Raw genomic sequence first — 25,345 nt, forward strand, 5'->3', positions numbered from 1 at the left:
AGGGGTTATCAAAGGGTGTAGCCCGCTTACTCTGACTTTGGAAGTAGGGTCCCTACTTGGACAGTGGCCAGCCATTGCCAACTAGAGACCCTCATTTCTAACATTGTTATTGGCATTCACTGAATTACTGACTGCATTACTGAAGTCATACAATTTCAATTCATTTTTCATGCTGCAGAGTGCCGTGCTCATTGGGCCATTGATCGTGTCATACAGGGAGTTCTCAGGAATATTATGGCATAATATGAGGCATATGCAGGCATATTATGAGGTATTGCCGCTAACACGCTGCTCCCATGCTTTCGGATGTTTGCCTATCGCGTGTTAGCGGCAGTTATCGCTTCCTTTCCTGGACACCATCGCATCTTATCGAGTGTTCATAATAGGTCGATAAGAAAGTGAAAAGTGTTCAGGAATAGAAGCAACAACAAAAATCACGGTACCTTTCGCTGGCGATCATTATCGCCTTTTGTAGCTAATATACCCCTGTGTCTGAAATAATGGGAAGGGTCCTTGTATGTTTAGAGCCCTACTAACTGCCTACATCCCAAGCAGGATATTAAAATCCTCCAACAAAGGACTTCAAACAGTCCTAAGCATTCAGAAGGCCAAATGGGAAGGAAGATCTTTCTCCTATCGCTCCCCAAACTGTGGAATGCACTGCCAATCAGTTTAAGTTGGATGAGGCCAAGTTTAGAAAACGTTTTAAAGCCTGGCTATATCCTAACTAATGAGGGCCCTACGGCTCTACTTGGGAAGCCTTAGGGTAGATATGCACTCGCTACGTCAAGATAAGATAAAATGGGGCAAAATGTCCCAACACCTTCCAGCAAGCAGCCATTTACAACCAAATCTCTGATGAGGGGTGAATTAATAAAAAAGTATGGTTGCCAAGAGCTGACCTGTATCTACTCACTGCTAGGGTCGACATGGGCTTTTGCCACACCACCAGTACTGGGTCAAAAGAAACATTTCCTTACCTTCGATAACAATCTTTCTGGTGAATACTCTATTTGCAAATTCCTCACCTCTTGAATATCCCAAATGCCATACTGGATCTGGAAACTTTCAATAGCTCTCCCATTCTGGTAGAAGATGCCACCTCCACATTGGCATTGGAAGCAATACAACTGTGGCATCACCAGACACATCAGGCAACCACCCCAGTGTCCTGATGCCAGTTTCCATCCATTGCTTCATGTGTCTCCAAAGCGATAAACGGATATGAATGACATCGGCATAGATGATGCAGTGTGATGTTCTAACTTAGAACATTATTAAATAGGCATCAACGTGGCATATGACTATTCTACAGATGGGGAGGTGGGTGGGAATGGCGAGGAATCTCCAGATAGATGAATATCCACCACAAAATCACTAATGAAAGTAGATAACTTTTCCTTGTGATTGATACTTCTGCTTGTAGATTCTTCACCTCTTAAATATATCCCTGAGTATAGGTGAAGGGTCTGAAGGACTCAATGACTAGGGGGTTTTGGATCTTCATACAGATTGTCTGTCCTAAACATGGTCACACAGATGTATTACAAAAGAGGTCGAAAAGTCAACACCTAGCCCAATTTTCCTTTTAGTTACTCTTACATGTAATTTTAGAGATCTAGTTCCTATCTATAGGACAGACTCTATATCTGGAATTATAGTAAATGGACATTCATACATTGGTGATTAGCTAACGTCCATGGATAATAACTGCAATATCTGTGATAAATGTATGTGAAGATTTTGTTGTGAACTCCTAATTTTATGTATGTGTTTTGATATAAAGCCAAAGAACAAGTTACCTACCTTCCTAAAACCTTTGGTATACGAAGGTGGACAAGGGGGAGGAAGGTGGGTCAGTGAGGAATCCACAGGCAGATACTGTATCCAACATAAAAAGCGTTACAGAAGGTAAGTAACTTGTTCTGCTGATGGATACATCTGCCTGTGGATTCCTCACCTTTTGAATTGAATACCACAGCAGTCCCACTCCTGGAGGAGGGTGTCCACCAACCTATACCAAAAAATCCTGAAGCACAGAGCGTGCAAAATGGCCGTCCCGCCTAACCTGAGAATCCAAGCAGTAATGCTTCGCAAAGGAGTGGAGGGCGGACCAAGTTGCTGCCTTACAAATATCAACAACAGGAACACCTCTAACCAAAGCAGAAGAAGACTTAGCTCTGGTGGAATGAGCTCTGATACCTTCAGGCGGTTCCTTCTTGGCCAAAGTGTAGCAGATCTTAACCCCTTCCATGCTCATGACGGAACGATTCCGTCATGAGCATCGGTTGAGCTGTGCTCATGACGGAACCGTTCCGTCATGGCCCCGCCCGCGCTCGAACCCTTCAGCACCGCGGGGGAATCCGCGCAGCGCTGAAGGGGTTAATGCACAAGATGATTGCACAGCTTTGCCTTTCATTCGCCCAACATAGCCCATGAAGAGCCGATCGTCCAGCCTCAGATCCTTGGTTCTGTCCAGATAGAAACTGACAGCTCTCTTAGGGTTGAGGTGATGAAGTGATGAAGTCTCTCCTCCTTCTTGGAAGGGTAAGGGGGAGGAAAGAAGGTAGGTAAGGTAATGGATTGCCCAAGATGGAAAGGAGAAACCACCTTAGGCAAGAAAGCAGCCCTGGCCTTGAGAACCAACTTTTCTTCATGAATGGTCAAAAACGGGGATTTAGAACTAAGAGCCTGAAGCTCACTTACCCTTCTAGCCGAGGTAAGAGCTACCAGAAAGAACGTTTTGAAAGAGAGAAGCCTCAACGGACAACTATGAAGAGACCCCATCAGGAAAGTAAGAACAAGATTTAAATCCCACTGAGGCATAATGAAAAGAGTGGGAAAGGCCCTTAATCAACCTAATAACAATAGGGGACTTAAACAAAGACAGTTGGTACGGCAAACCTATAAAAGCAGACAAATACCCCTTAACTATAGCCACAGCACAGCCCTGCTGGGCCAAAGAAAGAGAAAACTCTAGAATGTTAGACAAACGGACTTTCAAAGGATCAATGGACCTCTCTCCACACCATGTAACACATTTGAACCACCTAGAGGAATAAACAGATTTGGTGGAGTGTCTCCTGGATGATAAAATAACATCCACCACATCCGGTACGAGAGAGAAAGAACTCAGATTGCCCCGTTCAATCTCCAGGCATGAAGGTGCAAGCTCTGGAGGTGGGGGTGTAGAACCTGCCCCTGCGACTGTGAGAGGAGGTCTGCCCTGAGAGAGAGACGGAGCGGAGGGTGCGATGAGAGGTGAAGCAGATCTGTGTATCACACCCTTCTTGGCCAATCCGGGGTGATCAATATGACTTGAGCCGGGTTTGGCGAATCTTCCTCAAAACTCGAGGAATCAAGGATATGGGAAGAAACGCGTAAGGGAGCTGTGAACTCCAATCCAACTGAAATGCGTCCCTCAACGCTCCCTGCATCGGAAACTGGAGACTGCAGAACGACGGGCAGTGCATGTTCTCGCAAATGGCAAAGAGGTCCAACTGAGGAAATCCCCACATCTTGAAGACAGGATGGACCACCTCTGGATGAAGTCGCCACTCATGATCAGCCGAGTAAAGCCAACTGAGACTGTCCGCACATACATTCACTACACCGGCCAGATGATTTGCCATCACACAAATCTGATGGCGCTGAACCCAGGACCAGAGTCGCAGAGCCTCTCTGCAGCGGCAATAGAACACTACACCTCCTTGTTTGTTGATGTACCACAACTGGTAGTGTTGACCATCAGAACCTGAACTGACTGACCGTGAAGGGACATACGGAAAGCCTTTATTGCCAAACGTATTGCCCGCAATTCCAGAAGGTTGATGTGAAGCAACCGTTCCTCTGGAGACCAAAGACCCTTGACCTCCAGATCCCCCAGATGAGCACCCCACCCTAGAGTGGAGGCATCTGTAATCACTGTGGCCACCAGTGGAGGAAGCTGAAAGGGCTTTCCTTGAGACAGGTTGCCCTGCACACCCCACCAAGATAGATCCGCTGCATCTTCTCTGGAGATCCTGATCGACTCCCTGAGATCTCCATTGGGCTGATACCACTGCCTGCGGTGGCACCACTGGAGTGCCCTCATGTGCCAGCATGCATGGTTGACCAACAGAATCCAGGATACGAACAGACCGAGCAGGCGTAGGACCTTCGGGACTGGAACAACCGCTCCATCGTGAAACAAGGGAATAATTTCCTGAATGTCGAGAATCCTCTGAGGAGGTGGGAAGGCTCGACACACTGTTGTATCCAGTACTGCCCCTATGAACAGGTTGCGCTGAGAAGGCACCGGGTGAGACTTTTACACATTTATCGATAAACCCAAAATGTACAACAACGCACTGTTACCTGCAGATGATGATGCACCATCTCTAGCGACTCTGCTTTGAGCAGCCAGTCGTCCAGGTAAGGGGAAACTGGAATCCCTGACTTTCTGAGATGTGCTGCCACCACCGCCATCACCTTTGTCAAGACTCGAGGTGCAGAAGTAAGTCCAAACGGGAGGACAGCAAACTGGTAGTGTTGAGACCCTACCGTGAAACTGAGATACTTCCGATGCGACTTCAGGATGAGGATGTGAAAATACGCATCCTGCAAATCGATCAACACCATCCAGTCTTCTAGCTGCAACGTCAGAAGAACCTGAGCTAGGGTCAACATCTTGAATTTCTCCTGCTTGAGGTAAAAATTCAAAACCCTGAGGTCTAGAATAGGCCTTAACCTGCCATCCTTCTTGGGGATCAGAAAGTACCGGGAGTAGCATCCCTGACCCCTTTCCTGCTCTGCGACCACCTCTATCGCACCTTTTTGCAATAACACCAGAACCTCCTGCTGTAGAAGCAACAAATGGTCCTCTGAACACCCGCCCCAGGGAAGGGCGTACCCATTTTCCACAAGATTCAGAACCCAAAGGTCTGATGTTACAGATTTCCAATCTTGTAGAAAATGGGACACCCGACCCCCTACAGCACCAGCATGCTCCAAGATGGGAGATCTATGGCTGCTTTCCAGAGACACCAGTGGCAGCGGCAGAAGAGTGAGAGGAGGAGGAGGAAAGTTGATGGGCTGCACCCTGCAAACGACCTCTGTTCTTCCCTCTATAAGATTTGTACTGTATATTCTGCTGCTGCTACTGATGAAGTTGTTGGTGGCCTCGAAAAGAAGACATCCTGCCAAAACTACGATAACTTTTAAAACCAAATCCTCTAGATTGGGACTGGAGTCTGAAAGATTTAGCCGTGGCTCTACTGTCCTTAAACTTCTGCAGCGCAGATTCAGCCTTTTCCCCAAAAAAGCCTGGAACCATCAAATGGAAGATCAAGAAGAGTATTTTAAAAATCAGGAGAGAAACCTAAAGACCTAAGCCAGGCATGCCTTCTTGTAGCAACAGAAGAGCCCATTATTCTTGCCACTGAATCAGCAGTGTCCAATCCAGACTGTATAACCTGACGAGCAACCGCCCGGGTATCCGCCACGATCTCCTGAAAAGAGCTCCGATCATTGTCCGGCAATTTTGGAAGTAACTGTTTTGCCGAGTCCATCAAGGCATGAATATACCTATGAATATGGAGAGATTACATCTCTAGAACGATGCCTCGGAGCTGGTGAAGGAAATCACGAAGCCCTACCTTTCGACAAATGATGTCGAGAACCATGCCTCCTCTTCTTCTTGAGCTTCTTCGACTTCGAAGCATGCAAAATCGACGACTTTGAATTTGATCTTTTTCGACCTCTTTTCTCCTTCCTTGCCTTCACCATGAACATCTTGGCCTTCAGGTTCATCTTTCGACAGCTGGTCCAACCATCGACATCATGGTCCAAAGAGACGCACCACAAACAGTCTTTGTGGGGATCCGTGATCGACATATGGTCTCCACATACTCTACAAGGTTTAAACCCTGACTTCTTCGACACCATTGCACTGCCACTCCAAGGGAAATCATTACAAAAATGGGGTGACCCAGTAAATTAAGGACCTGGGTAAAATCTTGGTACAAACGACAGTGGTCCTAAATTAATGATTCATACAAAGTGGCAAAGGCACTTACATTAGTTAATTGATCTGCTAAGTCATGAGCTGGGGAAGAAAACAATTATAGAAAGCTCACAATGTTCAATCTGTCATTTGAATATAAACCACAACATCCAAATTATAAATCACCAAATCTTTACTTCATTAGGACAATTCAATTACAATTTTTAATACAGTGTTGGACTCAAGGTTGCTCCAGAGGGAACGTGCAATAGGTGCAAGTGCTGAAGAGTGAGTATAAGAGGAAAGGAATAATAGAGCATAGTTGTAAAAGATATTCTTTGGATTCACAGAGGTGAACGGTTTATAAGTCACCGTCACGAACAAAACCTGGTCAAGTACACAATTTACAGCAATTCATGTTACATAATTATTTAGAGACAATTCAATTGTCTGGCACGAGGAAAATTGGCGTGTCCCAGGTAGGAGGGGGGCGTCGACGTTTCGACCCGACTAGGGGGCCTGGAGGGAGATTTGAACCTCGCCCATGCGGGTCTTCATCAGGACCAGAAGGGCAACCTGAGTGACTCCTAGAAGCAAGAATGTGCCTAGGGAATTAAAAACAAAAGAGGTGATCAGGATGTTGGGCAGAGTTAAGATGAGTTATTAAAAAGGGGACCTGAAGGCCGCTTACCTGAATTATCAGGGGCCCGTTATAGTTAGGGGCATGCGAGGTAACAATTCCAGACGTCCCTCGTGATTTAGAGGTGGGTTGTCTGCAAAAATATATAATGTCACTTAACAATTAAGTCTCATTTCCAATATCAGATTGTCGGTAAGGAGGAGCAATAATTACCTGGGTTCTTCTCTCAACAGGGTATGAACCTCTTTAGTTGATCAGGTTCAGGGATGAACTGTCAGTGAACAAGAGGAAGCGTTAGCTTTTCAGAAAACTGACATGCAAGGTGACCGACTAAAGGAGTTGACGGAATTCGAGTAAAAGAATTAAGCCATTTACCGAACGCCGAATGAATCGGTGTGTAGAAACCTCTCAACGCGCAGGTAACTGACTCCGCGCTGGACCGCGAGGACGTCGGTTACCGGAGCAACCGGCAACGTGATATTTAGATGCGCGGGGGAAAGGGTAAAAAGACTATATTGTGGTTTGGCAGGCAACGGCTTGGTGCTCCGTGGATAGTACCATAGCTGTACATCAAGGTGACCTAAGGAATAGTGTGTTGACTCAATATATATAATTAAATTCAGCGTGCGAAATGTAGCACGTGTAATTACAATTAAAATATTTTTTATACAATGGACATCTGCAACAGTAAACAGAGCACGTATGTCACATGACAATACATACAAAAAACTTTTGATGGACAAAATATATTAATAACAAAAACGACATTTTGAAAGCATTTCATCCAGTTATATAGTCTCATATCCAGGAGAAAAAGTAAGTGTGTATACATGCAGTCATACTGGTAACTCCAAAAATCATATGTGGATATGCAGAAGTATGAAAACCTGGGTTCATACAGTAAGAAGGAAGATGAATTATCTACTGTTGATAATGGCCACTTGTTTGGTAATCTCCTCAAATGAGTTCAAACCTTTAGCAATTGTGTCCAAAGAATGTATCCACCTACATTCACGTTTGTTGAGGATAGCAGCGAAGTCACCGCCTCTGGGGTTGGGCTTGACTTTTTCAATAATCCACCACCTCAGACTGTCCGCATTGTGTTCAGCGTTCAAAAAATGTTCTACCAAGGGGGCCCCCGGTGTCTTGCAACGGATACGGCTGCAATGTTGCAGAATCCGGCATTTCACCCTCTGGATTGTCTGTCCCACATACATCAACTCACACGGGCACACAATCGCATAGATCACTCCTGATGTATTGCAGTTGCTGTGCTCATTAAGGACATATGTGTGATTATCATGAGTAAATTCTTGAATATTACTAGTCAGAAGACAGGCTTTACATGAGCCACATTTGTAGTGTCCCCTTACTAACGGAAAACCCCATAAGGTGGTTTGAGTGGGGGTCTTGGAAAAGGGTAGAAGGGATTTCACCAAATGATCCCTTATGTTCTTACCTTTCTTAAAGGCATGAAGTGGGGTTGGTATACTGCCCAGTTCATCAGACACAAGGTGCCAGTGCTGATTAATGGCCTTTTTAATGATGTTGCTTTTTGTGTTAAATGTGGTTACACATACCAGCCTTTCTTCTTTAGGTTTAGCATTTGTTTTGGGGGTCAGAAGCAATTCTCTGTGGTTATGCCAGGCACGTTTCCGTGCCTTTTTCAAAAGGCGCACAGGGTAGCCACGTTCGACAAGTCTAGCGAGGAGGCCCGCCGATTCATTGAAAAAATCTTCCTTTTTTTAACAATTCCTACGCAACCTCAGGAATTGTCCAAAAGGTAGATTATCCCTGAGGTTGCGGGGGTGATGGCTAGAGTAACGCAATAAGGTATTGCGTTCACTGCTCTTCCTGTAAAGGCTAGTATATAATTTGCCAGACTCAGATTTTATAGTAATGTCCAGGAAATTGATGGTTGCTCTGTTGTGTTCAATGGTGAATTGAATATCTGTAGAACATGTATTCAACCATAAATGGAAATTCTGAAGGTCCTCCTCTCTGCCTCGCCAGATCTAGACCACGTTAGGACCTAACCATCAAAACCAACAGAACCAGCAGCCTTTTTTAGTGGAGGAACCATGGTGGGGCCAACGAGGACGAGGCCGCCCTTGGGGCAGACCCAGGGGCAACAGAGGGCAGACATGGAACCAGGGGAGAGGCCAAACACGGAAACAGGCACACTTCCAGCAGGAGCCACATGGGGAGATCCAGACACGACGCCAACACTACAGATGGTAGTATATAAATCTGATAACCCCATAGTCAATCTGTCTGATTATACACTGACATCCAATGAGCTGGGTATTCTTGAGAGAGGTCTGTCCTTTGTTCCGACCAACATGCCTAATGATTTTAATCTTAAAGTTGAATTACATCACTTCTTTCGTAAAATCCGTTTGAAACATTATTTTCTTAAAACACCCTTTAATCCGGTGTTCTCAGGCAGTGGACTTAGACCACCCTCTAAATTTAACCCTCCAGTTCATCTCATGCCACACAAAATCCTGGCGTATGAGCAAGTTGTTATGAGAGACATTGACAACATCTTGTCCAAACGACAATATGTCAAGTACAATGTCACCAAACAAGAACGTGCTGCTCTAGAATCTTTAAAAGGTAACCCTAATATTGTGATCAAACCCGCGGACAAGGGGGGTGCAATTGTTATACAAAATTTAGAGGATTATAAGAAAGAGATACTGTCACAGCTCGCCGTGGAAGGCAACTACTCTAAATTAAGTAAAGATCCCACACAAGATATAAGTCATCTCATAAGCGCAGTCACAGGTAGGGCCCTAAATGATGGTTACTTGAGCAAACTGGAACATGATTACTTGAACAATAAGAATCCCAGACTGCCTACGATTTACACCCTCCCCAAGATACACAAACGCATGCAGGATCCTCCAGGGAGACCAATAGTATCGGGTTGTGGTTCTATCCTGGAACCATTGTGCAAATACATTGACGTATTTCTCAAACCTATCGCTGAGGATACCATAACTTACCTTAGGGACACGATGCAAACTATACAACTTATTGATGAATACCCCTTTGATCCTGAAACTCATGTACTTGCGACCATGGATATAACTGCCCTTTATACTAACATCCCCCAACAGCCAGCACTCAGATGTATGGAAGTAGCACTTAACACTAGATCTGCACCTCACCTAGTCCCGACTGAGTTCATTATTGCACTACTTGAAATTGCTATGAACAAAAAAAAATTCACTTTTCTGGGCCAGTTTTATATGCAAACCAAAGGTGTAGCGATGGGGGCAAGTTTTGCCCCAAATCTGGCTATTATCTATATGACCGAGTTCGAACATCGCTTTGTCCTGGGTGAATTGAACCCTTATTGGAATCATATAGAATTGTGGCGTCGATATATCGACGATGTGGTCTTGATCTGGCGAGGCAGAGAGGAGGACCTTCAGAATTTCCATTTATGGTTGAATACATGTTCTACAGATATTCAATTCACCATTGAACACAACAGAGCAACCATCAATTTCCTGGACATTACTATAAAATCTGAGTCTGGCAAATTATATACTAGCCTTTACAGGAAGAGCAGTGAACGCAATACCTTATTGCGTTACTCTAGCCATCACCCCCGCAACCTCAGGGATAATCTACCTTTTGGACAATTCCTGAGGTTGCGTAGGAATTGTTCAAAAAAGGAAGATTTTTTCAATGAATCGGTGGGCCTCCTCGCTAGACTTGTCGAACGTGGCTACCCTGTGCGCCTTTTGAAAAAGGCACGGAAACGTGCCTGGCATAACCACAGAGAATTGCTTCTGACCCCCAAAACAAATGCTAAACCTAAAGAAGAAAGGCTGGTATGTGTAACCACATTTAACACAAAAAGCAACATCATTAAAAAGGCCATTAATCAGCACTGGCACCTTGTGTCTGATGAACTGGGCAGTATACCAACCCCACTTCATGCCTTTAAGAAAGGTAAGAACATAAGGGATCATTTGGTGAAATCCCTTCTACCCTTTTCCAAGACCCCCACTCAAACCACCTTATGGGGTTTTCCATTAGTAAGGGGACACTACAAATGTGGCTCATGTAAAGCCTGTCTTCTGACTAGTAATATTCAAGAATTTACTCATGATAATCACACATATGTCCTTAATGAGCACAGCAACTGCAATACATCAGGAGTGATCTATGCGATTGTGTGCCCGTGTGAGTTGATGTATGTGGGACAGACAATCCAGAGGGTGAAATGCCGGATTCTGCAACATTGCAGCCGTATCCGTTGCAAGACACCGGGGGCCCCCTTGGTAGAACATTTTTTGAACGCTGAACACAATGCGGACAGTCTGAGGTGGTGGATTATTGAAAAAGTCAAGCCCAACCCCAGAGGCGGTGACTTCGCTGCTATCCTCAACAAACGTGAATGTAGGTGGATACATTCTTTGGACACAATTGCTAAAGGTTTGAACTCATTTGAGGAGATTACCAAACAAGTGGCCATTATCAACAGTAGATAATTCATCTTCCTTCTTACTGTATGAACCCAGGTTTTCCTACTTCTGCATATCCACATATGATTATTGGAGTTACCAGTATGACTGCATGTATACACACTTACTTTTTCTCCTGGATATGAGACTATATAACTGGATGAAATGCTTTCAAAATGTCGTTTTTGTTATTAATATATTTTGTCCATCAAAAGTTTTTTGTATGTATTGTCATGTGACATACGTGCTCTGTTTACTGTTGCAGATGTCCATTGTATAAAGAATATTTTAATTGTAATTACACGTGCTACATTTGGCACGCTGAATTTAATTATATATATTGAGTCAACACACTATTCCTTAGGTCACCTTGATGTACAGCTATGGTACTATCCACAGAGCACCAAGCCGTTGCCTGCCAAACCACAATATAGTCTTTTTACCCTTTCCCCCGCGCATCTAAATATCACGTTGCCGGTTGCTCCGGTAACCGACGTCCTCGCGGTCCAGCGCAGAGTCAGTTACCTGCGCGTTGAGAGGTTTCTACACACCGATTCATTCGGCGTTCGGTAAATGGCTTAATTCTTTTACTCGAATTCCGTCAACTCCTTTAGTCGGTCACCTTGCATGTCAGTTTTCTGAAAAGCTAACGCTTCCTCTTGTTCACTGACAGTTCATCCCTGAACCTGATCAACTAAAGAGGTTCATACCCTGTTGAGAAAAGAACCCAGGTAATTATTGCTCCTCCTTACCGACAATCTGATATTGGAAATGAGACGTAATTGTTAAGTGACATTATATATTTTTGCAGACAACCCACCTCTAAATCACGAGGGACGTCTGGAATTGTTACCTCGCATGCCCCTAACTATAACGGGCCCCTGATAATTCAGGTAAGCGGCCTTCAGGTCCCCTTTTTAATAACTCATCTTAACTCTGCCCAACATCCTGATCACCCCTTTTGTTTTTAATTCCCTAGGCACATTCTTGCTTCTAGGAGTCACTCAGGTTGCCCTTCTGGTCCTGATGAAGACCCGCATGGGCGAGGTTCAAATCTCCCTCCAGGCCCCCTAGTCGGGTCGAAACGTCGACGCCCCCCTCCTACCTGGGACACGCCAATTTTCCTCGTGCCAGACAATTGAATTGTCTCTAAATTATTATGTAACATGAATTGCTGTAAATTGTGTACGTGACCAGGTTTTGTTCGTGACGGTGACTTATAAACCGTTCACCTCTGTGAATCCAAAGAATATCTTTTACAACTATGCTCTATTATTCCTTTCCTCTTATACTCACTCTTCAGCACTTGCACCTATTGCACGTTCCCTCTGGAGCAACCTTGAGTCCAACACTGTATTAAAAATTGTAATTGAATTGTCCAAATGAAGTAAAGATTTGGTGATTTATAATTTGGATGTTGTGGTTTATATTCAAATGTTAGATTGAACATTGTGAGCTTTCTATAATTGTTTTCTTCCCCAGCTCATGACTTAGCAGATCAATTAACTAATGTAAGTGCCTTTGCCACTTTGTATGAATCATTAACTCCAAGGGAAATAGCATAAACAAAGTAACCTAAGAAGTAAATGGAGAGTCCCAGAAAACCGTTACGCATCGTCGGCGCGGAAAAAAGGGAACTGACGTCAGCACGCCAACGAGGTCTATTTGTGGCTCCGATGTCGTCAGACGGAGTCGTGAGCAGAGCCGTGTCGACGTGGGAGAGCTAGGAAAAATGTTTCCGTGGAATGCCGGCACAGGGGTAATTCAAAAGGTAAGGAATCCACAAGCAGATGTATCCATCAGAAAAGAATATATTTACCCGGCTAATGGAATTAATTTAATCAGACAAATCAATATTTGCACTGCTTGAATTGATTTGCAATGTCATGGTTAGACATCTTGAGTAAGTGATAGATAGGCACACATTTCTGTGAAAAACAAATCCCTTGTAGGCACCAGTATCCACTTTCTAAAATTGGCATTTTCTAATCTCAATTTAAAATCTGACGTCACCATTAGATAGGATTTTAAATTGTGATTCCAGAGACACCAAACATGAACTGGTCATCTCTTCCCATTTAGAAATTACACTTATAATATGTAATTAGGACACTCCAATGCTATCCTAGGGGAGAGATAAGTCTTACAGTAATGAAAAACAAATGTAAGAGATTTTCACTACCATGACATTGAACCCTGCCCTCTGGGCTGACCTGAGCCTACCTTAGGGGTAACATATGTTTTTTTTAAAAGGAAGGTTCTTGCCTGGCAAAAGTTGTATTTTTCCAGGTCAAAATGGCAGTTTGAAACTGCACAACCAGGCTCTGCAATGAAAGGCCTGTGATACAATCAGTGTTTCAGGCCCACTAGTAGTATTTAATTTACATGCCCTGAGCACATGCACTGTCACTTTACTAAGGACATATAAGTAAATTAGATATGCCAATTGGAGATAAGCCAATGCTACCACGTTTAGAGGCGAGAGCAGAAGCACTTTAGAACTAAGGCCAGTAAAAAAAAAGGTCAGAAAAAAATGGCAGAGGAAAGAAAAAAGTTGGTGGGGAAGACCACCCTAAGGCTGACAGGTCTAACAGTATTTCTTGTTTTTGTATATCAGTTCTGTATTAAGGTTAGCATAATATGTCCTGCATGCAAACTATTAGTTAGATGTTCAAAAATATAAAATCTCACAAATACATCAATAAAATGTTCCCAACAAAAATATCGTCATCCACAATCATGAAGCAATAGTAAGCCTCCCAAGAATATATCTAAAAGTCTTGTGGTAAACTGAAATTCGGATAAGAATTTCAGAGTCCCACTATGCTTCCTCTTACTCCCAATGCATGTTACCAACCACCTGCAAGATTCCTCCTTGTGTAAGGCACAGGATTGCATTCCTACCAGCTCATTGGTGGTGTGTTTTGCCTATATTCATGACCAAGGGCTCAATTTACATGTTAGATGGAGACAGAGTTGCCTCCCCACCAACATTGTGGTTCGCTTGCCCAATTTATGAGGGTGCCTCCTAAATTTGGCTATGATAGCAACTACTCTGTCACTGCTGTAGCCAAACTTCTCTGATGGCCTGATGGAGTAAGGGTCATTGGAGAATTGGCTATATGTCTGTCTGCCCAAATAGCATGGCAGTGATGAACAGTAAAACAAAAATGCCTCCCTTGCCAAGGGAGATGACTCCCATGGAGAGTGGGCATGATCTTCCTTATTTTCAAAAAGAAAATCTCAATTTGTGATTTTGTTTTTAAAAATAAAACTGTTTGGTGCAAGTCTCTTTCATTATGATGGAGCCCTGCACCAAACAATGGAATACATTGGCCAGAACTGCCATCATGGCGGTTCCTTCCAATGCTTTCTAAATGACTGCTACCTTGGACCTCCTCCAGGGTGACAGAGGAATTTATTATGTCACCCTGGCTGAACAACGGCCCGAATGCTGAAAAAAAAAAATAATAATAAAAAAAATATATATATATATATACATATATATATATGGCCCTAAGTGTCATTCTACATTCCACCATTCTACATTCCACCACAAAACCCTCCACCAATTTCAAACATTGTTTTCTTTTCCATTCCATCTACTTTGTGATCCACATGGGTTATACGCAGGAGAACTACTATTTAGGTTTCATTGATATCTTTCCTCCTCGCTTAAATAGGCGGTGCAGTCACCAGTGAGCGATTGATTCTATCAATGAATTGATTACCAATAGAATAAATAAAATGTCTGTTCAAAACCCATCCCCTCATCATCAGGGCTATGAGTCCAAAAGCCCGCCCCATACTTCCTAAAACTGCACCATTCTATTGTTTATTCTGTAAATAGCATTGGAAGCTATAATAAACATGTCACTCATCCACATTTTGTACATCAGCAGGGTAAAAGTTCACAAGTGGCATAGGATGACTAAGTTCACCACCGCTAATGCTATAGAGAACCACCTACACATATAAAAGGGCATGGTCAGAAGATCTTAAGTTTTGTGCAGCAGCACAACTCTAGCTGTCACAGGGGCTTTAATATCAGTCTCTGTTCGCATGTCATCCCAGATCATTGTCCAAACGTTGTACAATAAATACTTGTCCCAAACCCAGCCTGTGCATTATTTGGAATAGGCAGACCCATTCAAAACACTCAAATGTCTTTTCAGCGTCTACAGATTTGGCTATTTTCTCTTTCCAGTCTGATTGACTTGCCAAATAACACACAAAGGAGTCGTCATATGATTACAGGACAAGTGGTTTAGAGGCAGATTAAGCAATTCCTCCTGTCTTTGTTCGCAAATGCTAGTTTGCCTAGCTATTCATAATAAAAGAGGATGTTGAAACATATGTTTTGGCATATTTACCCACTGAACGAAAGCTGAAGCTGTGGCCTTAGACAGAGAAGATGCCAGACGGCCGCGTTGAGGTCCAATGTCCCAAAACTTTGATATGCTGCTCTTCCGGTTGTTTAATCAACCCCCGGAATCCTCACCAGACTCTGGGACCGCAGAATCCCGATCTTCACTCCACACGTCAAAGGGCCCATCCACCCCTCGCGGATACCCTAGTCCTAACCCACTCACTCAAGTAGACTCCTAGCCTAGTGCTAATGTAGGTAAGTAACCTAGTTCCTGGGTACCTCAGTTCCAAGGACTCTCCTTAGTCTTCAGCACCCAGAATAGCGACTCCATGGTAGGTGAGGGATTTCTGCAGCTTCTCAGGTTAGATCCCCCTACAGATCTCTCCCTCATTCCTCTCTATTCTCCGCCTTCCTCGTTCCCTTATTCTTCTTACATATGCTATTGATTAGTGAGTTTCTGTTTTTGGCTGTTTCTACCTGAGAGTTATAATAAAAGAACGGAATACATGTATGACAAAAGCACTGTATAAATAACAACCTGCCTGCTATATGGACGATGTATTGGTAAACTCAATAAATTGACTAGTTAAAAAAGGGGGTGGCGAAACACATAATAATGTTATACTTTCCTTTGTGGTGAGGGGGTATTATCTGATGGACGGCTCAATGATCTTTACATATAGGACACAAACTTAAAAGTATCGGAATCAGAAATGAAAAAAATACGGAGACAATTAGTTTAAGAAAGGAATTTTTATGTGAATATAAATAGATGTTTTTTCGATGGAATCACATGCCTAAAAATTTAAGAATGCAAAGTAGTGCAAATAGTTTTTGGATTAATTCCGTGCAGTATCACATTGATTGTGAGTTTAGAACAGGTCGATACATTTATAAACAGGTTACAACTTTCACATCTTAATTAGTGCTGAGCCTCCCTCCCCCATCAACAATTATGGAAAAGCGAAATGAAATATAATTTGTGAAGTTTAGCAAACAATAAAACATACATTAATAACAGGCTTTGAAAAACAGAAGAAATTATTATGCTTGTCATTTTCTTAAGCTTTTCTAGTGTGCAAGAAATAATGTCACTTTGAACGCTACCAATTCTTAATTTGAATGATATAATGAAAACACAGAGCTCAAAATAGAAACAAAAATGAAAGTAGTTTCCGTACTGATGTGACTGTGAACAATGAAAGAAAACAATCTTGAACGTTATCATCATAAGAAATGATTATCAATAAAAACAGTATTTCACGGCTAGTCTAAAATTTAAGGTCAAGTCACAGTGTTGTATTTGAGACTTTACTGAAAACCTAAACAAATGTACATGCCATATGTATACAACATTGTATTCGTATGCCTTGAATAAATCATTAAAAGTAGTGTGTACATTAAGGGACCATTGATTTAAAACTACAAGCAACATGCAAACAAAAAACCTTTTTGGTGAAAACCCTCAGGGTTATTAGCAAAGGTGACAACTCCAGAGAGCGTAAACATTCAAAATCAATAAACATTATCCTTAAAACACTTAAAAAGAGGTAGTCAATAAAAGCATTCGCATATGCATAAGAGAATGCACTCAAAAGCGCAAAATGACACTGGAAGTAATCCTACAATGAATGGAATTCAGTTCAACCAAATATCTATTTCCTGTGATCACTCTGTAGAAAAGTGTCAGGAAAACAATTAAAAGGGCTATGTAGGACATGGTAAAGGACGTCTGTGTACAGTTTAATGCTGGGGCTTTACTGAAAAGTAAGCAAATTAAACAAACAGTTACATGAATAAGACGCAACCTTAGGGCGATAGCGCAAGAGTTTCAAGTCGTAGTCATGCAGAGAATCAGTCAGCAGTCGCTGAGGTACATGAGCATTCAGAACATATCTAGTTACTAAACACTGAAACATAGGTAGATACCCCACCTACAATACACTGGCAGGCACACAGCCTTGTGGTAAATAATGCCCACTATTTTATGTAAATGCAGAGTCTAAATGCATTAGCGCAACAATTGCCCAGCAATGAATAGTAAGTAATGTGTGCTTTTAGGTACAGCTACTGGGTAGAATGATGAAATGTTAGAACAATTCTGTGTGGTTACTATTGACTAGCTTGCACATTTTCATAAGAGGGGAAGGGAGTGCGGCTACCTGTATTTTATCAATGGTTAATTATAAAACTACAACACATTTCGGAAACGTGGGTGTGTGTGAAAGAACTTCATAGGAATTTCTTACAAATGTGTGAACAGACTAGAAAGAGGTTTGCCTGAGATGGTGTCCAAAGAGTAAATTGGGTTTTGCCCAAGACTGTGTAGGAAGACACAGAGGGGCTATGCCTAGGATTGTGTGATAATTCTATACAGAAAAAATTATGTATGGGAGGCCAAGATGGAGTTTTCTCTTAGATTGTTTGAGGGATACAATGACATGTCGTCTGGCATTGTGAGTTGAGTTTAAATGGTTTTAGGATAAGAGTTTGTGAGAAGACAAGATGGGTGTTTGCCTAAGATTGTGAGAGTTCTGTCTAGTATTGCAGAAAATGGTGTGACAATCCAACATAGGCTTTGTCCAAGATGATGTGATAATACTATACGTGGTGTTGCCTAAGCAATGGTAGGAAGACTAGATAGGGTGTTGCCTAAGACAGTGTTAGGAAGACCAAATCTGTTTACTATAATTTGTTTAGGAAATAATACATGGTTTCCTCTAACAAGGCTAGTTCACTTGACAAAACACATAAAGGCAGGTCTGTGCAAGGCTAGTCTTGAATGGGGTCCATATATAGAGGGTAGACAATACTTGAAGTCCTTACCAGTGTAAAGGTGATGACTGTATGCGAGAGTCATGAATTTGGATGTAGCACCTTTGCCTAGTACCTTCCCACATTGAAACTTCCCATAAAAATCACGAAAAGTACATAATTTTTAAAAAGATTGACGTTGCTAAAAATAGTTTTTTCCCCAAGTTTCAATTAGAGTTAAATAAAGGAGCCCATTTAAATCAGACAAATCCTTTACACAAAAACGTGAATAAAACATTCTGCTTTACAATGAAAACACTTTGGCAGTGAAATAATACCTCGTGGATGGGTCTTTCGTATTTATGTGCACAAGTCTTTATGTAGACAATTGTATTACATTTAGTTACTACATTACAATTCTTTAGGGCATAATGCAGATAGGTTATACACTTCTCATGCTGCACACAACTTCGTGAGTATCATTTCTGAACAAACCTGTCTCTTTTTTGAAACATAGCTTTTCAAAGCGACATTTGCAAATCAAAGAGAATATCAATAAAATGCATCAATTTTTAGCAGTAAAAATGAAGGGCACCTAGGATTAGTGGGTGAGCACCTTCTGAGGCATTTTTTACGTGGCCATTTAATTTTCAATAGAATAAGATTGCTTTAATGTAATTTCTTTCGTCAAGCTTCTCGATTCCCTTGGAGTCAGCCCGTCATCCACATCCACTTTCACCAATAGCAATGCATTTATTTTATACCTGAGTGACTGTTTAAGGCCACACTTAAGTTCTAGCTTATTTAAAATTTTCGATTAAAAAAATGTGGCTTACCCCTGTACCTTTAAGTTTAAACTTGCCTTTTTCTCAAGCATTCATGAGGCTTAGATGCCAGCTCGCAGTTTAGTTTTTGCAGTTTTTAAGTGCCCAGAGGCCATCTTCATGGCTGCGATGCCTTACATAAAAAAGCAATAAGCTAAACTTCAGCATAGCCCAATGTGTAACAAGAACCACACCAAGGCTGTTAAATTATAAACAATAAAAAAAAGGAAACCACAGTTCCCTATTCCTTTAAACAAATATGGAAATAAGAGCGCTGCGTGCACTCTGATTAGGGCAATTACTTCTTAAAGTATTCCCCTATGTGAAATATGAATTAAGCAGGGAAACGGTATGTACGTATTCTAAGTTTAATATCCGGTGTCCAGCATCACAATGTTTTCTCACTTTCACATACGTTTAATGGAAGCTACAAAATATTTTTAAGGCCACTTTAGGAAACACATTTACTTGAATATTTAATTGGGTGTTGCAACAGAAACTGGGATGGAGAGATTTCTTCGCGTGTTGGTGACATGGCGTTGCTGTGCTAAGAAGGAGTGTCCGGTGGTAGAGGAGCCCGCTTCCTTTCCTCCTCCTGATAGACGGGATTCCATTGCCAACTTCTGACATGCAGCACTCTAAAGTTACAAAGCAAGGAGAGGTTACCATTCTCATTGACAACATACACTTTAGAAACTTTGATCAAGAGGTGGGATCCAGTACTGAACCCCAATGGGTTGAAACATACAACTGTGACAAACGTAACAAGGAGAACCAAGGAAAACAGAACCAAAAGTAAGGCACTGAAACCCACCACTGGGAGAAGTCCCATCTCTCGAGTTAAGCTCAGTCATGTCTTGGTTGACACGTGAGGAGGACCCTTCCTTCGGAGAGACACTATAGTTTATGAACAGATCGCCAAAGGGTCATGTGAGATGATTTACCCCGTGTTTGTAAAAGTGATGGGGGGTGCTTAACCTTTGCACCTCAAGCATAAAAGCTGCATAACACTCTCCTCTCCTCCAGTTGTAGCTCACTGAATACCTTTCAGTGTCAGCAGGGTATAGCAAACTGTCACACTCATTGGATGATGTCACCAGTGATACCATCAGCCATGCCATTTGAGATGAAATCAATGATGTCATTAAAGATTTCATTGAACATGTACTGAGTGATGCAATATATGAGGACATAAGCAGTGCATGGCAGGGGCAAAAGTTATAATTAGCTCAGTAAACTATAACTCATAAATAACAGTGTTTTTTTTTAAATGGTATTTTTTAACTGACATTTTGACCTAACCATAACCTTACTTTAAAGTTTAATCTTTGTTTTTCAGTGAATTTCTAAGTTTTTTTTTTAAAACATAAAGTAAAGTATTATTACCTAACCTAACTATAACGCCACTTTAACCTTTGTTTTTTTCAATGAATTTCTAGGTTTTTTTTAAACATAATGTAACAAATTATTATCACCCGTAACCATAACGTCACTTTAACCTTCGTTTTTTTCAGTGTATTTCTAGGGCCTTTTTTAACATAAAGTAAAATATTACTAATACACCTAAATGTAAGTAGCAGGCCCTAGGCTACGTCACAAGGCTGGAGTATGTGGAGGGAGTGAGCTCTCTGTGAAGAGCTGCACAGGGAGTGCAGCCTCTGCATAGTAGAGGCTTACCCACCTAATTGGGCTTGAGTGTCTAGAGAGAGTAGGCTCTCCATGAGGAGTGGCGCAGATAGCCCAGGCTGTGCACAGTAGAGGCTTGCCCACCTAAGGTGGCTTGGGTGCCTGGAGAGAGTGTGCTCTATGCAGAGTCTGCGCCCTGATCGTAAACTGATTATAAACAACAATTGTCCCTAGTCATATGAGGAATAGGGTTAGTAATAAATAAGGACCCGAATCAGTACTTATCAAGAGAGAGACTTATCCAGCCGGACAGAGGTCATGAATTTTACTAATGTACAAAAATAAGCAAAATTTAAGAAGGTAGATAAAGTGGGACACAAGCCTGCGTCAAGTACATACATTAGGTCATAGAAGCAAAGAGGTTCAGGCATGAATACATAGTTTGCTTATAGGAATCATCAATACTTGAGAAAACAAACATTTTTAAGCAACACCCTTATGTGTCAAAATCATATTTTTAACATTTCGGGTATTTATAAGTGTCGACGGCGTTTCGATCCTACTAGACAATTGCAAGGATCATCATCAGGACAAGGAACAGTAATGCCTGTACGATAAACCTGAATAACCTTAAAGAAAGAAGGAGGGAGAGAGAGAAGGTATTTAAAACAATGAGGACTTATTAGACATGACTGACTTATGGACAACAGAAGAACGGGAATTCACTAGTTGTACCTTGTGCTCATAATAATACTAAAGTGGCAAGGCAATACAACATTGCTTCAGTAGTAAGGTGAGGCGATACTGAGTGAAAAAGACAATTGAATTTCGGTGAAAATTTGCAGGTTGCTGGAAGCCGATAGTATAAAGGAATTGAATTATGGAGGTATAAAGGTAAAAGGTAAAAAGTAAAAAGTAAGAAGTAAAGCGGAGCCATGGTTACCGTGTAGTCAAGATTAAATATTTTAAAATAATTAATAACCGTACAGTCACGATATATAGAGAGAATTTATAGAGAGAATAAGCAGGCAGGTGTACAGTCACTAATCTGCCACGGAGTGTGCGTAAAATTGCATGCTATACACGTCAAAGATACCGAGTGGCATTGTGTAATTACGGTGCTCGTGGTTGCAAGACAACGAGGTAAGCGGTGAGATGAATTAAAAGCTAAACAGTATAGTTACGATATGGAGAAAATATATAGAGAGAATAGGCAGGTAGGTGTGCAGTCACTAATCTGCCACGGTGTGTGCGTTCAATTGCATGCTGTACACGTTACGACACCGAGTGGCATTTTGTAATTACGGTGCTCGTGGTGGCCAGAGAACGAGGTAAAACAGGGTAGAAAAACTCACCGCAGCCGCGGTAGATTCAGAGCCGATTGCTGTAAGGGAGGGGAACGGCATTAATGAGGGAAGTGGGGGTGAGAGGAAACGGGGCAAAAGGAAAATTACTTACTATAGTAAAAAACGGCGGGACGTAGCCAGGGGCTAAGTCTTGTGATTAGTTGTTCAACTTGGCTCAGGTAACCAAGGATCAATGGACCTGGAATGAGGTTCCTACGGAGCAGGAAGGGGGAGGAGGGAGTTAGCGAAAAATAAGAGGGTAGTGAGGAAGGTGTCAACCTAGTGCGAGCTGACGGGACACTTACCGAAGAGGTATGCTTACTGGAAAACCGACGATGCGGGAGCAGGAGACCGGCAATGGGACTGCTGATGGGAACCCGGAAGCAAGCGCGTATAACCACGTGGAGGTGGGCCGGGCTGAAGTTGGTGAGGGAAAGTGTAAGGGGACTAGAGTCGAATGGGGAATTGAAGCCGGGCGGACATCTTAAGGTGGTGTAGGAAAAAGGAGTGTAGCCAGTGTATGAAAAAAGGGAATGGGAAAATTAAGACAGAATCAGAATTAAGAATTAGTAATGAGCACTTAGTGGAATGCAAAAGAGGACAGTGCAAAGGTGGCACAAAATAACATACTCATGCTTAAAAATAGACATAATGAGTGAACATTTCAAATGTTCTACAGTTCTGGAATTTCAAGGGAGTATACTTCTGAATCAAGTAATGGTAGTCCAGTCCTCCAGTCGATTAAGCCCCGTGTTCAGGCTATCAGTTTTAAGGATCCATTTGAGTTCTTCTTTACTTAGAATTTTGGTGATGTCACCGCCCCTTGGTGGTAGCTTCACGACAGAAATCACAGTCCAACGCAGTTGATCCTCAGAATGTTTTTTTTCAAGAAAATGTTCAACCAGGGGGGCAGTTAGAATTTTGCAGCGAATTCTGCTCCTGTGTTGTGAGATACGCAAGCGGATCTTTTGCGTGGTTTGACCGACATAGATTTTGTCGCATGGACAAAAAATAGCATAGATCACATTAGTAGAGTTGCAGTTGGTAAACAATTTAAGTTCATTTCTAATGTCACCAAAAACAAATGTTTTACCCTCAATAGTCAATGGACAAACAACACAATTGCCACATTTGGCATGACCAGTTAATGGGGGAAGTGACCAGAGTTCATTCAGAGTATTCAAATTGGCAGTTACAGGAAGGGCCGCTCGGACCAAATGGTCTTTAATGTTTTTATTCTTCTTGAATGCGAATAAAGGTCGATCAACAACGAGATTACCTGCATTCAAGATGGGCCAATTTCGTAGAATTGTTTTACGTATAGGTCCATTGATCCTTGGTTACCTGAGCCAAGTTGAACAACTAATCACAAGACTTAGCCCCTGGCTACGTCCCGCCGTTTTTTACTATAGTAAGTAATTTTCCTTTTGCCCCGTTTCCTCTCACCCCCACTTCCCTCATTAATGCCGTTCCCCTCCCTTACAGCAATCGGCTCTGAATCTACCGCGGCTGCGGTGAGTTTTTCTACCCTGTTTTACCTCGTTCTCTGGCCACCACGAGCACCGTAATTACAAAATGCCACTCGGTGTCGTAACGTGTACAGCATGCAATTGAACGCACACACCGTGGCAGATTAGTGACTGCACACCTACCTGCCTATTCTCTCTATATATTTTCTCCATATCGTAACTATACTGTTTAGCTTTTAATTCATCTCACCGCTTACCTCGTTGTCTTGCAACCACGAGCACCGTAATTACACAATGCCACTCGGTATCTTTGACGTGTATAGCATGCAATTTTACGCACACTCCGTGGCAGATTAGTGACTGTACACCTGCCTGCTTATTCTCTCTATAAATTCTCTCTATATATCGTGACTGTACGGTTATTAATTATTTTAAAATATTTAATCTTGACTACACGGTAACCATGGCTCCGCTTTACTTCTTACTTTTTACTTTTTACCTTTTACCTTTATACCTCCATAATTCAATTCCTTTATACTATCGGCTTCCAGCAACCTGCAAATTTTCACCGAAATTCAATTGTCTTTTTCACTCAGTATCGCCTCACCTTACTACTGAAGCAATGTTGTATTGCCTTGCCACTTTAGTATTATTATGAGCACAAGGTACAACTAGTGAATTCCCGTTCTTCTGTTGTCCATAAGTCAGTCATGTCTAATAAGTCCTCATTGTTTTAAATACCTTCTCTCTCTCCCTCCTTCTTTCTTTAAGGTTATTCAGGTTTATCGTACAGGCATTACTGTTCCTTGTCCTGATGATGATCCTTGCAATTGTCTAGTAGGATCGAAACGCCGTCGACACTTATAAATACCCGAAATGTTAAAAATATGATTTTGACACATAAGGGTGTTGCTTAAAAATGTTTGTTTTCTCAAGTATTGATGATTCCTATAAGCAAACTATGTATTCATGCCTGAACCTCTTTGCTTCTATGACCTAATGTATGTACTTGACGCAGGCTTGTGTCCCACTTTATCTACCTTCTTAAATTTTGCTTATTTTTGTACATTAGTAAAATTCATGACCTCTGTCCGGCTGGATAAGTCTCTCTCTTGATAAGTACTGATTCGGGTCCTTATTTATTACTAACCCTATTCCTCATATGACTAGGGACAATTGTTGTTTATAATCACTTAACTCCCAAGGTCCCTAGTTGACTTTTTTGGGTGCTCTTGTTGTTACTAAATATAACTGATCGTAAACTGTGCATAGAAGAAAGCTGGCAACCTAATTGGGCTTAGATCTCTGGAGGTAATGGGATCAACACAGTCAGTCAGTCAGTCAAATATCTTTATTCAACCAGAGAACAGCCATAAACGCACACAAGAAAACACAATAACATTAAAACTATTTACCAATCACAGCCTTAGGCATTTGGATGTGATCTGAATTCACACCGAAAATATTGTCTAGTGCCACTATTGCTGATGTGGCATGGGACCAAGTTGAGGTTCCAGTACCTAACTTCTTTGACTACACTCTGGGTCTCCCTCCTAGATCCCATTAAAATGGCCTTAGTCTTTGTAGGCTCGTACTGTGCAGGTGCCAGAAGCATCACTGATGGTGTCGGTATCAACACCACTGGAGAGGGTCACTGACTAAGGGCTCCGCGGGAGAGGCATGATTTTTAAAAAGCATGTGGTGTTGGATGGCGCAGAGGGCTAACCCATCGTTGGTACTCCAAACTGAGCCTCTAACGGTCCTATGGGGCCCAGAAGCGCACCAGAGGGGATCGCTATATTACTGAATAACACCATCATGACATGAAGGAACTGTGCTGAGTCAGTACC

The 25,345-nt window shown here is 42.2% G+C and overlaps 2 protein-coding genes across 3 annotated transcripts in view; one reads left to right on the forward strand and one right to left on the reverse strand.

The window, feature by feature from the left end:
• The window catches only part of LOC146834882 (cytochrome P450 2J2-like), a 630,312-nt gene that overhangs the window by 497,675 nt on the left and 107,292 nt on the right, over window positions 1-25,345 (forward strand). The gene's annotated exons all lie outside the window — the stretch shown is intronic.
• Window positions 16,215-25,345, reverse strand: part of HOOK1 (hook microtubule tethering protein 1) — an 859,473-nt gene continuing 850,342 nt past the window's right edge. Inside the window, exon 22 of the mRNA XM_085602484.1 lies at window positions 16,215-19,692. Coding sequence (XP_085458610.1) covers window positions 19,531-19,692 — 162 coding nt within the window. The 3' untranslated portion in view covers window positions 16,215-19,530. The remainder of the gene's footprint in view (window positions 19,693-25,345) is intronic.

This window comes from Triturus cristatus, chromosome 4_2, assembly GCF_964204655.1.
Source record: "Triturus cristatus chromosome 4_2, aTriCri1.1, whole genome shotgun sequence".
Taxonomy (NCBI): domain Eukaryota; kingdom Metazoa; phylum Chordata; class Amphibia; order Caudata; family Salamandridae; genus Triturus; species Triturus cristatus.